The 13,068-nt window shown below is 50.4% G+C and overlaps 1 protein-coding gene across 5 annotated transcripts in view; it reads right to left on the reverse strand.

Moving 5' to 3' along the window:
• Positions 1–346: 346 nt before the first annotated feature.
• Positions 347–13,068, reverse strand: part of GAS7 (growth arrest-specific 7) — a 234,910-nt gene continuing 222,188 nt past the window's right edge. For all 5 annotated transcript variants that reach the window (XM_011973163.1, XM_011973162.1, XM_011973164.1 and 2 more), the window contains 3 exons: positions 9,360–9,439; positions 7,739–7,837; positions 347–7,080 (listed from right to left, as the gene is read on the reverse strand). In XM_011973163.1, the coding sequence (XP_011828553.1) occupies positions 6,967–7,080; positions 7,739–7,837; positions 9,360–9,439 (293 nt within the window). In that variant the 3' untranslated portion in view covers positions 347–6,966. The remainder of the gene's footprint in view (positions 7,081–7,738; positions 7,838–9,359; positions 9,440–13,068) is intronic.

Genomic DNA, 13,068 nt, shown 5'->3' on the forward strand with positions numbered 1-13,068 from the left:
AAACAGCCAGGAGCTCTGGAGACGGGAGGGAAGCAGAGGGCTGGAACCCACAGAGACAGGAAGTCACCAGGGGGAGGGGCCTGAGGCCAGAAGCATAGCGTCCATTTGGGCGCCAGTATCCAGATGCCCTTTGTCTCCCACTAAGTCATCGGAGGTGAAATCACCACCAATCTCAAGAGCCTGGGAGGAATGCCAAGACAGGTCACATGAAGAATGTGGCAGCCCTCCAGGAAAGAGGGTCGCCTAGGGGGACCCAGTGTCTCTGGACAGTTTATTTTACATGGGATGAATCTAAGCATCTCGAGGATACACACGGAGCCAAAGAAGAAAAAATGAGATGGGATTCAACTTCCTGAAAACTCTTTATAATAATGCAGGACAACTGTATATAGCAAACGCCTTCAAAATTTAAACTCTTTAAACATTTAATTCTTCAGCGTTAATACACACAAATGCGATAACGGGTTGGAGGGGGGGCGGGGGCAGGTGGGTTACAGCCTTCACTGGGATCGGGGTTTCAACAGTGTTACTTATAAATTATATTACATCGATTTTATTTACTGATCTAGGCAGCCAGAGGGTGGAAGGATATACAATGTGGAGGACACACATTCATACCGGGGTGAGAAGTGCTGGCGGGAGACACAGCTCTTTAACATGAAAAATGTATAAAGTATTTAGCAAAAGTTACAGAAAACAGATCAAACAAGCAAGTTTATTTTGTTAGAAAATTCCACTCTCGTAGGGTTTGCCGATGTGCTCGTGTCTGTGAAGGGGTTGTCTCTGGTCATCTCCTTCGTAAGGAAGGGAAGGGATGCTAAGTTGGGGCCCCTGTCACCAAGGATGGCTGGTGTCCCTTTGAGTGTCTGTCCCTGGGTCCACACAGCTGCCTGGAACCCACGACTCCTGACAGCCCGTCTAATGCAGGTGATGCTGGAAGGGAGGTATCCCCACTTGACAGAGATGAGTGCACGAAAGTCCCGACAGGGGATGTGACTTAACTTCAGGTTATGGGACAAAGGAGGCAGCAGAGCAGGGCCAGTCCTGTGCCCTCCCCCTGCATAGCAGGCTTTCCCTCTAGGTCTCCAAGTCACCCCACCCTGAGAGAGCACTCACGTGCCCTGACCTCTTTACATTCCACTGCAATCTCACTAAAGTTTCCCTCAAACACCAAGGAACAGTCCCGAACACCACACGCCATCTCCAAAGGCCATCACCCCAAGCTCACGTCACCCCCAGAGACACCTCCCAGCAAAGCCTCCTGACAGCCATGTCCCAGCATTTCGAACGTGGGGAGAAGCGCACTGGTTTTTGCTGTCTGATTCTCGCTCTAACCTGCTGCAACGGGAATTGCTTCTTCACCTCCAGGGAAGCCTCAAAAGAAATACTCCTGAGAGGGAGACAGGAGTCCCCCCGAGCGAAATTCCACCCAGCAGAGTCCTGGCAGCCTCCTGGGCTCCCTACCTCGAGGCCCCGGGGGCTCAGGCTTCCTGGCCCTAATCTTCACCTGCTCTGGATCCACAAATGTCTCTGGTTCGCATAGAGAGGTACCCAACTGGTCTCGGGGCTCACCTTTCAGTGAGCAGGAAGCATGAACAAGACATAGCTTAGAGGATTGTTTACCTCGGGGGTCACACTCAGCCCGGTCTGGCCTTAGCTGGATGTGGTCCTGTCCCTGCCACCACGTACCACCATCCAGTGGGCTTCTGGCACAGGCCAGGCTGTGTGACCACCAGCTGAGCAAAGCTCCAGCTGCGACCAAGACTCCGTCTTCACATCTGTCCTGGTTCCTGGGGAGTGGACTCCAGAACATACTATCAAAGGTTGGTGAAGGAGATCCAAACGGTTGTTACTTGCGCTTTCTTTGGGGGGTCCTAGGAGAAACTACCTCATTCTTAACAGCTCATAAAACTCTTAATTTTAGCTATTGGAAAAGTGCCAAGGCAACTCTCTCTCACCAGGACTTGAGGCAATTCTATGCACGACTGTGCAGGTGAGAGCCAGAGATGGCATGAACACGTGTACAGGGTACATCATTGGAAACGAGAAGTGGGGAAGGTACATGCAGTTGCCGGTGACCTGAGACACTCATCTAGAACACATACCCTCAGCTTGCAGATGAAGCAACAGATCCAGGAAAGCATCGTGATGAGCCCCAGGGCCAGCCCCAGCCTTCTTGTCCATGCTGCTGCTGCTCGCCTTTCAAAGCCCCCAACGCCCCATACACGCCAAGGACCGTGTGACACTGAAGCCTGGGTCCCAGAAGGGAGCAGATCTACTGGCTGAGATGCAGGCTTTGGGTTGCAGCAGACGTGAGCAGCAATTGAGCACCCATCCATCCCTTCCCCTCCCATCCCATCCCTGGCTTCTTTCTGCACTACCAAAAACCTACCACGAACCAAAAAGGCGAGTGTGAGCTCTAAGAACAGCTTGTGGGCACAGCTGGCATTTGGAGGAGGAGCCTGGGGAGCTGAAGGAAGCAGCAAGCTGGAAGTGGTCGTGCAAACAAGTTGAAGACCCCGGGCCAAGAACTTCCAGGGCAAACGGCTCAGTGTAAAAATAAAGAAGCAGAGTAGTGCATCCATGCAATGAAATACTTCCTGGCAACGAGAAGGAACAAACCACGCACACATCGTGGATGACTCAAAAGCATTAAGCTGAGGGAAAGATGCCAGACTCAAAAGGCTACATCAGTGTGACTCCATTTATATGACATTCTAGAAAAGGCAAAATTAGAGGATCAGATAATCAATCAGGGTTGCCAGGAAAAGAGGGCAGGAGGAGGGAATTTTTTGGAGTGATAAAAACAGGTTGATCTTGGTGATGGTCACAAGACAATAAATTTGCCAAAATTCACAGAACTGTATATTTCCAAAGGGTGAATTTTACTGGATGTCAATCATACCTCAATAAACCTGGGAAAAGGTGGTGGCGATGGGCCTTGTAGGGATGGAAGGATTATGGGGATAAGACGATATCCAGGCTATGTGGGCAGGCAGCCGATCTGTACCCCACTTAACATTAGAAGTGTTCTCTCCTACCTACACAAGGGGTACATCTCTAGCCTTCTGTTTCAACGCTCCTTGTCAAGACTACCTGCAGCTGGAAGTAAAATCACCTAAACAAGCCAAAGTCTCTCACGTCCTTCCAATTTTATGGCTTGTTTTTCCAAAAGGGACTTTGGCTCAGCCCAGATTTTTATGCATCCATCCACTCATCTAGTAATTGATTGGTTTTCACATAGGGTGAGGAAACAAAGCCCTGGTTGGTGACTTCGTTGGTACACTGTTTTCGGTGTGCCTGGCCGTTTATCAATCCTGACCAGCGGAGCACTGCCTCCCACCGCAGAAATTCTCCTTGGCCAACAGGGCGCTGAGTGGAGCCAGAAAGGAGGCCCAGGATGGTCCCACTGACAGAATCTCAGGGCCACCGTCTCCACAGTCCAAGTGGCCTATGTGTTGCCACTGATGGAAAGCACTAGAAAGAATCGAGGGTAACAAGTGGCTCTTCCTGGAGGTTCTCATGGCAACCAACTTGGAACACCATCTGGCTTAAGGATTTTTTTTTTCTTTCTTTTTAAATCAGGCTTTCACAAACAGATCTTGTATATCAGTCTCTTGGGTGGAGGCAGGTAGAAGGGGCTGACTTGTTCTCAGAAATGGAATGCAGGTTCTCAAGAATAGCCCAGACTCACCCACTTTGAATAAACCCAGCTAAGTCCTCACCTAAGCACCAAGACAGAAGCAAAACAAAACAACAACCCAGATAGCGTGCTTGCCACTCCAAAGTGCAGTCTTTTATTTTCTCAGTTGCATCCTAATCTTGATTTCAACCAGAAAGGGGCCCCTGTTCATACGCACAGGGGTCTGGACTGTCGACTCCAGCCCTGCTCTTAATTCACTGGCCATTTCACAGCCTCACTGGGTACCCTTGGGCTTCACTTTCCTATTTGCAAAGAGTTTTTTTTTTTTTTTTTTGAGATGGAGTCTTGCTCTGTCGCCCAAGCTGGAGTGCAGTGGCATGATCTCGGCTCACTGCAACCTCCACCTACCAGGTTCAAGCAATTCCAATTCTCCTGCCTCAGCCTCCCGAGCAGTTGGGACTATAGGTACGCACCACCACGCCTGTGCAATTTTTTGTATTTTTAGCGGAGATGGGATTTCACCGTGTTAGCCAGGATGGTCTCGATCTCCTGACTTCGTGATCCGTCCACCTTAGCCTCCCAAAGTGCTGGGATTACAGGCATGAGCCACCGTGCCCAGCCCTTATTTGTAAAGAGTTATTTAAAGCAAACACAGAAATTTCTGAAATTCGAGTTGGATATGGGCCGTGAGGGTCTGGTGACCAGGTGATTAAAATCTTGTTGCTGTCTACCTTCCATCCAATAGGTAAATGCCTCGCGACGGTAGTTTATATTTATAATAAAGAATCCCAGAGGGTTAAGTGTGGAGAGCGCACAATGCTCTTATTATACGCTTCCCCGTCAACATGGAGAATAGAGAGTGGAGGAATGCCCATCTTACAACTACAGCGCCACTTCTCAGCACGCCTGGCTTGTCTTGAGCATTCACTGAACAAACGAATGTAGATTCATCAGCGCAACAGACTTACCTCTGAAAACTTGAATTCTGCAGAGTACCTGTATATGAATGCCAAGGTTGCTGACCTGTAAGGCCCCTGAAAACGAGAGATCATGGGCTTCCCTGATGACAGGGCCATATGGTGTCCTCAGATTAGATCGTAGCCGAATGGCTTTAACTTGCTTGATGAATGAATAACAGAGGGAAGAAAGAAAGGAAGTACGTGAAGGGGGTAAAGAGAAGGAGGGGATGAGGGGGAAAGAGTGACCTCCAAAAATGGACTGGCCCAAACTGGGCCAACTTGAGCTACCCTGGAAGACGCAAGAGGGTTCACTCTATCCCAGGGATGAACAGAGGACTCTGGAATCCTCAGATGGAAATGGAAAAGTCAATGAGCCATATTGTACTCAAAATATCTTGTGAATAACAAGGCTATTGGCTTTGAATGTTTGGAAATCATCCACAAAGTAGTTTACTAAGCCACAAAGCAATTACCACTAGCACCCATTTTTCATAAAGAAACCAAGAAATAATATTCTAAAATCGGTAGCTGGTGTCATGACCCAACCCCAGATCTGGACTGAGTGGTTCTCCAACCCATGGACAGATCCTACCAGGAGGTCTTCATGTCGGTGAAGGCCTCTGCGTCGGCCTTTTTGGTTGCCATGCTTCAAGAACAAGAGAAAAGTAACAATGTTTGGTTTACTTTAGTATATTAGGCATTTTTCTAATGTGAACTATAAGAAAGCAATTCTCATTCAATGATAGAGGTGCCAAAAAATTAGACATTAGTAAGTCATCGGTTTCTAGCACGTTAAGACTGAAAGACCAGTGAGCTGTGCTTCTTGAATTCTGCCCTCACTGCAGATGTGCAGGTCAAACCCAAAGTGGTCAATGGTAAAGAAGGAGAAAGATGGATTTCCAGGGTACGGGCTCCTGACTAGAATCTGCCCCTCGCTCACGCTTCTCCCGGCCCTTGGGGCTGAGTCTTTAGACTGACATGGTGGAGAATGTGTTTGCTGTGGTAGAGAAAGTAATGAGCTGGACCAAACAGCAGCACTGAAAGCTTCCCAAGTCACACTCAGACCAGACTTTTCCAGGGATTGGAAGACGGAGAGAGGGAAAGAAGGTGCCGTCACCAAGTGAGGGTTTGGTGCAGGGCTCTGGAACGTCCAGAAGGAGCTGGAAACAAAGGTGGCGGGACACTGTCTGAATGGCAACAACCCAGTGTGGCCACAAGAGAGTCTGCTATGCCTGTCCAGTGCCCACCAGTGACAGAAAACCATACAAGGGACAGCAGTCCCAGCCCTGCCATACACAAGAAGACAGAGCCATCTGGGCGATGACAAAGACTTGCCCTAACCCATCTCCCATGTAGGACTGACTCGGCCCCGTTAAGAGCCTGTGGTGGGCGGCCTGGGAGAGTGGGGGCCAGGGCAGCCCAAAGGTGCAGAGGGCAAAGTGGTGGACAGGCCCCAGCTTGCTGGCCTCTGAGACGAGCTGCTGTGTTTCCATCCCTGAAGCCTTTGGATGAGCTGGATGAGGTCTTGATAACAGAACTTTGGAAAGCTTCCTCTAATGAGACTGGGAAGGGGTGGAAGGGGTGGCAGGGGTGGGGGCAGGGGCCTCCCCGAGGAAGCAGCTGGGGGAAGGATGATTGGCATTTCCAGAGGAGACTTTACAGACGGCGCCTGATCTCATAGGACACATGAGGCAGCGCTCGATTTGGGGCTAATTTGCCGAATGAGGTAGTTCCATCCTGACCTCTCCAGGCATGGTGGGTCTGGGAAGACAGGAGCCAAGCCTTCCTCCTGAAACCCCTGGTGATGAACAGTGGCTGAGGAAGCCAGATGTGGACTCCCAGAATGCAATGAGAAAAAAATAAAGAAGGAGGGCTGCAAAGGATTCTGGGTGAGGCTGTGAACTGAATGGCACCTTCTACCCATGATGCTGATCCTTGACACCTGGCTTAGAGACAGAGACCTCCCTCCCCTGATTCTCCAAAGCCCTGGAGACAAGGGAGCCAGCTGGAGGAAGAGCCTTGGGGCTTCCAGGGCACAAGCATGTGACGGTGACCCCTACAAAACTCGGCAGGGACCACAAAGTTCCAGCCTCCGTTTGTTTCAGAGCGGCAAGCACAGCACGGAAATCAGGGGGTCTTTAGCCTCAGAGACAAGGGCAGGGCTGTGGGTCTGTCTTCTGGGCCTGGGAATACAGGGGAGCCCCCAGCTAGGCCGTCCGAGTCACCCTTCTGGAATCACCAGCTCTCTGCCCTCTCCTCAGTGGCCCCAGGAGAAAGGGTAGGGGGCATCCACTCAGCATGGGCCCCACGGTGGGAGCCCAGTCCCCCTCCCCAGCAGGACCCCCCGAAACTGCACAGGCCCATCTAGATCTCCATGTCCACAGGGCGTATGCTGCCCGTCTTGTGCTCTCTGACCCACAGCTCCCTGTCTTTGGCCGGGTCCACTTTTCGAAGCAGTTGATCCACGGGCTCGACTGTCTGCAAGAGACAGAGAATATGCGACATCGTCAGAGACAGCAGCCAAGCCGGGGAGAGCTCCTCTGAGACATGCTGTTCTCGCCTTAGTGTCTCTCAGAGCAGCCTCTCTAGAGGGCTCCAGGGCCCCAGGGGAGGCCCATCTGAGGAACAGCACACGAAGAGGGCTGTGAACGGGGAAGCCCAGAACGCATCCGGACTCTGCTTCTCACCCTGCAGACTCCAGGCCTGGATAAGAGGCTGGGAGGGCCTGAAAGGCTGTCCTTCTCCCTTTTACCCCACATTCACCCCCAGAGAACAGGACAAATAAAACTTGAGCTTTAGGTATTTTGAATATTTCTAGAAGTCGTTTTTTTTTTTTTTGGTTTTGTTTTTTAAGAAATTTAATAATGTCTTCAGCTACTATAACTATTATGAGCTTCTTTCTTGGGGTAACAGCTCACAGGTGAGTCCACTTCACATGCCAGGGTCGGATTCACACGGACGTCCAGGACAATGCTGACAGGCCCAGCCCACGAGGCCACCCCCAGGCCACAGCACCTGCCCACTGCCCGCCTTTAGGATAGATTCACTTGCAGCAGCCACTTGGCCACGGCCTAGCACCAGGCGGCTCTCCCCAGGCCCCGTGTCGCCCAGGAGTCCTGCTGGGCTGGAAACTCACGCTTTGGTTGAACATGTCTGTTTCATGCCGCAGCTGCGTGTACTGGCACAGGTGCTGCCGGATCATCTCTACCCTCTCCACCTCCAGCCGCTCTAGCTCCTGCCGAGAAAGTAAAGGCCGGAGAACTCTGAGCACGTCCCTCCCACTTGGGGGTCCTCCCACCAAGACGACAAAACGCAAGTCACTGGCTGTGGATATCCTGCCCCATCAGACGCCCTAGGGTCTGATGAGGAGCGTGCCCCGTTATCTCGGGTGAAGGTGAAGCTGATGACAGCAGCAGCTGCTGTTTTACTTCCTGAAAAGCCTGCTCCGCCAGGCACCGAGCTGACGGCTTTCCGTGCGTTCCTTAAATGTCCTCGTTACAATTTTAAGAGATCGTTTCTGTTATGATCCCCATTCTCCAAGCAAGGGAACTAACACCTAGAGAGGCAACAACACGGCTCACCCAAAGCGACACGGAATGATGGGGGAGACAGGATTTAAACCAGAGTCCATCGGGCTGTTACTCATGGCACCGCACCCACGCAGCCCGAGCCCTGGTGCCCTGGTGGGGTGCAGCAAGGGGACACATGTGGGAGCTCCATGCCACACATTCCTGGGACCTTGTCCCTGGGCCTCTGCTGAGCAGCCTCCCTTCCTCTGCCCACGCCTAGTGCTGCGGCCGCAATAGAGACCAGGCCAGGGAGGCAGACGGGGCTGCACGTGGCGCAGCTTTTGTCAAAGGGGAGAGGGGAAGGGGTTTGTCCTCTGGTTTCTAGATGGTTTTGTGTCTTTGGAATCTAGGGGATCAGGCTGTTATTCTGCATCCAAGTAGGTCACTGCCCAGGTGATTAACCAGAAAAGGGGGGTAAAGCAGGGGGCTTAATTAGGAGATTAACCAGGAAGAAAACTAGGCCACTGTCCCTGGTGGAGGCCTCTAATCTGCTCTGGTGGGCTGACACCTGGGGAAGGCAGCTGCTGAGTCCTGTGCTGGATGGACAGGGGTGGCTTTAGGCAGTGGGATGATCCGATGAGCACCTGGCATGATGCCTCCTGTCCCATCTGGCCCAAGCACCAGCCACACTTCGCTGTCCACTCAGGCAGGTGCTGATCGATAAGGAGATGCTGCTCCTTTACAAGAAATACTCAGGAAAACATCATCGGCCCTGCCGCCTGTTGTTCACCCTTGGTCAGAGGCCTCCCCCCACCCCCCGTGTAGCGCCAACCTCACCCATCCATCCACTTTGCAAGGATCTCCTATCAAGGACCTGCATCTCGTGTGTGTGTGTTGGGGGGGGGGGTCCTCTCTTCCTATAGCTTGGCTATTTTTCCTAAAGAGGCCATTGTCCACTTAGTTGAGGAGAATTCTCAGTTGACCCTGACCTCTCAGGGGACAGCCCAAGAAGGATGTAGCCATATCCAACCCAACCCTGCCCACGTCCACACAGCTAGGAAGTGCTGGAGCAGAGATCTGAATCCACATAAGCTGGCTCAGATTGAGGTTTTGACCCCAACACTGAAGTAGGTTTGATGACCATCTCTAGGGTCACTCCACCCCATTACCCCCGTGCCCGCTAACCACCACCAGGGGCTGCTCTGCGTCAGCCTCTACCGTCATGTCCACACATCCCTGACCACTTACCAATGTGGTGGTCACCATCTCTTCAAACCACTTGGACTGGGCCTGGTTGTAGAGGTCCACACAGCGCATGAGGTCATCTCCTGGAAAAAAGACCACAGTCACCATCATGATACATCCTGTCCCCACCATGACTCCGTGCCCCACCGCCAAGCCTTCTCCTCCCACTAGGGTCACGGTGGCCACTGGAAAGTTGGAAAAGGGATGGCAGTAGGAGTAGGAAGAAGAAAGCAGAGCCAGGGAAGGTAGGGGGCAACCCACCCCCATGAGAAACCAGCTCAGGTGTTCCCCTGAAGCCTGACGCCAGATACCAAGGATTCAGGATGGTGGTTGTGTGTGTGTGTGTGTGTGTGTGTGTGTGTGTGTGTGTGTGTGTGTGTGTGTGTGTAGGGTATTCCTAGGACCCCCGATCCTATCATGAGCCCAAGAAATGCTTCCCCCCTCTCTAAAGATGGCAGTTTTATTTTACACTGGGGAGTCCAGATCGGTTAAAACATGTCACACACAATTTGGTACTAAGAAGAATTAAGGAAGATAAATTTGCAGATCACGTGTGGGTGTGTGTGTGTATGCATGAACACACTGCAAGATGTCCTTCTGAAGCACTAAAGAATGCATCTGTAGTCCCAGTCTAAAACATGCACTGAAGCAGCACACACCAGCTTCAGGAGAGTGGCTACCTTGGGAAACAGAGAGAGGCCGAGTGGGCAGGAATCAGCGCCTCCCATCGCATTTTATGTCATTGCAGAAAGATCTGAGGCAAACGTAACTATCCAATATTGATGACTACTCTATTACTTTCTGTTATCATATGTATGTCTGGAACATTTTGTAATTAGAAAGGAAACGCACTGTGGAGTAATTGCAAACATTACTAAGTGTATCAGCACCTTGGAAGCTTGCTACACAAATCACCGTCTGTGGGACAGTGGCACTTGTATCCCCCGGGGTCGGCTAGAAATTCAGAAACCCAGGACAGATCTGAGACCTACTGAATCAGAGACTGCGTGTTTACGAGAAGCTCTGGTAATGCGTGTGCACATGGCAGGCGGAGCAGCACAGCCCTCGCGCACAGCTTTGTCTCAGCGTAGCTTCCTGATCTGCTCAGGGCTCCAGCAAGAGGAAAGCATCATGGTCTTCACTCAAGATGGAAAATGCTCATGATGAACCCCAGAGTGAAGTAATTTTCTCTAGTAATTCTAGAAGCAGAATGCTGGAGTGGAACTTGGGAATCTGAGTAGAGTTCAAGTTACTCCTGTAGCATCATCCTTGTGGCTCAGAGTACTCTGATAGGAAAGCCAAAGAGAATAGGGAAGGTTATGTCTCCATACCCAAGGCCAAGCCGCGAACCACACCACTAGCTGTGCCGCACGCCAGGGGCAAGTGTGCCTTGAGTAACAGAGCCCACACCGAGGCATTTATTCATTTTGTTCTTGGTCCAAGGCCAGTGACTGGACCCTTGATCCCAAGGGGCACTGACCCAGAGAGAAGAAAGTGGATACCACACTGTAAAATGTATTTTTTTTTTTTTTTTTGAGATGGAGTCTGACTCTGTCACCCAGGCTGGAGTGCAGTGGTGCAATCTCAGCTCACTGCAACCTCCACCTCCTGGGTTCAAGCAACCTCCACCTCCTGGGTTCAAGTGATTCTCCTGCCTCAGCCTCCTGAGTAGCTGCTACTGCAGGTGTGTGCTACCACCCCTGGCTAGTTTCTGTATTTTTAGTAGAGATGGGGTTTTACCATATCGGCTAGGCTAGTCTCGAACTCCTGACCTTGTGATCTGCCCGCATCGGCCTCCCAAATGCAAATACATTTCCACCAAGAGCTCCTGCCTGGCCGAGGAGGAGGGCGGCGTGCTGCTCTGTACACTGTGAAACTCCCTGAGCCCTGTGTGTCAATCCTGATTTTGAGAAAATGCTTCAAGAACTTCCACAGCATCGGGAAACAGAGTAGGTGAAGGGGGCTGTGCCTTCTCTCTATGGTAGCCCAAGAGCTTGAAAGTGGACCTTTATGAGAACAGCATTGGTTAAGACCATGGACTGTGGGACAAGAATGCCTTTGTTGTCACCCCAGTTCAACTACTTAGTAACTGTGTAATTGTAGACAAGTCAGATAACCTGCCCTTGCCTCCGTGTCTTCATCTGTAAAATGGAGATAACGACTGTACCTTTACCAAGCTGTTACGAGGATTAAATATGTCAACATATGTAAAGCACTTAGAGATGGGCGTAGAGAGCCAAATATTAACATGGGCTATGGTGGTGATGAAGATGAAGATGATGATCATGATCCCTGAGGATCTGACGTCCTTCCTTCTAGAAGCCTTGGAAAAGCTCAGGAGGAGGGAGGAAAGGAACAGAAGGAAAGAACAGGTGGCAGTTCCTAAGCAACAGGCTGTTCAGAAAAATGGTGACAAGCAGGGTCTCTGGAATGAGAGGAGACTGAATTTTGGCTTCACCGCTCCACCACTGTGGAGCCCGTGGAAGATTCTCACTTTCTCTTCCGTCAGTCTTCTCAGTTGTAAAGGGTATACATATACCTCCCTGCAGGGGGACTGTACTGATCCAAAGAGACAATGCTCTAAAGCATGGAGGCTGGCCACAGCGATCGCTCAGAAGAGGTGGCATTTTTCAGACTTAGGTCTAAGGCCTGTCACTTTCACCACAAAATGATTCCGAACTACAGGAATGAGAGACCGTATTATCTGATGATAATGCAATAAAACTATGTAAAAAAAAAAAAAATAGCAAGATTAGAAAACAACAAAAAAGCCCTTGCTTGTAAACATGTAAAGATTTTCTTTGAAACAATTCTTGGCTCAGAGATTAAATGAAAACCCAAATAGCAAAACACATTGAAAACAGCAGAAATAAAAACGCCACAAATAAGAAACTGTGGAATATGGTTAGACCACCAGTGTAAGGAAAAAGAAATGTCTGGTGGGTTAAATATTTCACTGTTTTCTTTTGTTTTTTTTTTGAGATGGAGTCTTGCTCTGTGGCCCAGGCTGGAGTGCAGTGCTGTGATCTCGGCTCACTGCAACCTTTGCCTCCTGGGTTCAAGCGATTCTTCTGCCTTGGCGTCCCAAGTTGCTGGAATTACAGGCACACACCACCACACCCAGCTAAGTTTTGTATTTTTAGTAGACACAAGGTTTCACTATGATGGCCAGGCTGGTCTCGAACTCCTGACCTCGTGATCTGCCCACCTGGGACACCTTAAGTGCTGGTATTACAGGCATGAGCCACTGCGGCCAGCCTTCACTGTTTTAAAAACAAAAACAAAAACACCTGAAACAAAAAAAAAAGTAAGAAAAAACCCTCTAGGTGATTAAAAAGAAAAGATCTAAGTCAGCTCTGAAATCTAGGCTTCTTATGGGAAATATCACTGTACAGAAAAACGGCAAGAAAAAATAGACAAACAAACAACAACTACAAAGAACAAAACTAAAAGACAAATGACCATCTAGGAAAAATATCTGCAATTAAAATGGCAAACGGGCCATGTGCTGTGGCTCACGCCTGTAATCCCAGCACTTTGGGGGGCCGAGGGAGGCGGATCACGAGGTCAGGAAATCAAGACCATCCTGGCTAACACAGTGAAAACCTGTCTCTAATAAAAATACAAAACAATTAGCCGGGCATGGTGGCGGGCACCTGTAGTCCCAGCTACTCGGGAGGCTGAGGCAGGAGAATGGCGTGAACCCGGGAGG

The sequence above is a fragment of the Mandrillus leucophaeus genome, unplaced genomic scaffold (genome assembly GCF_000951045.1).
Source record: "Mandrillus leucophaeus isolate KB7577 unplaced genomic scaffold, Mleu.le_1.0 Scaffold135, whole genome shotgun sequence".
NCBI lineage: Eukaryota > Metazoa > Chordata > Mammalia > Primates > Cercopithecidae > Mandrillus > Mandrillus leucophaeus.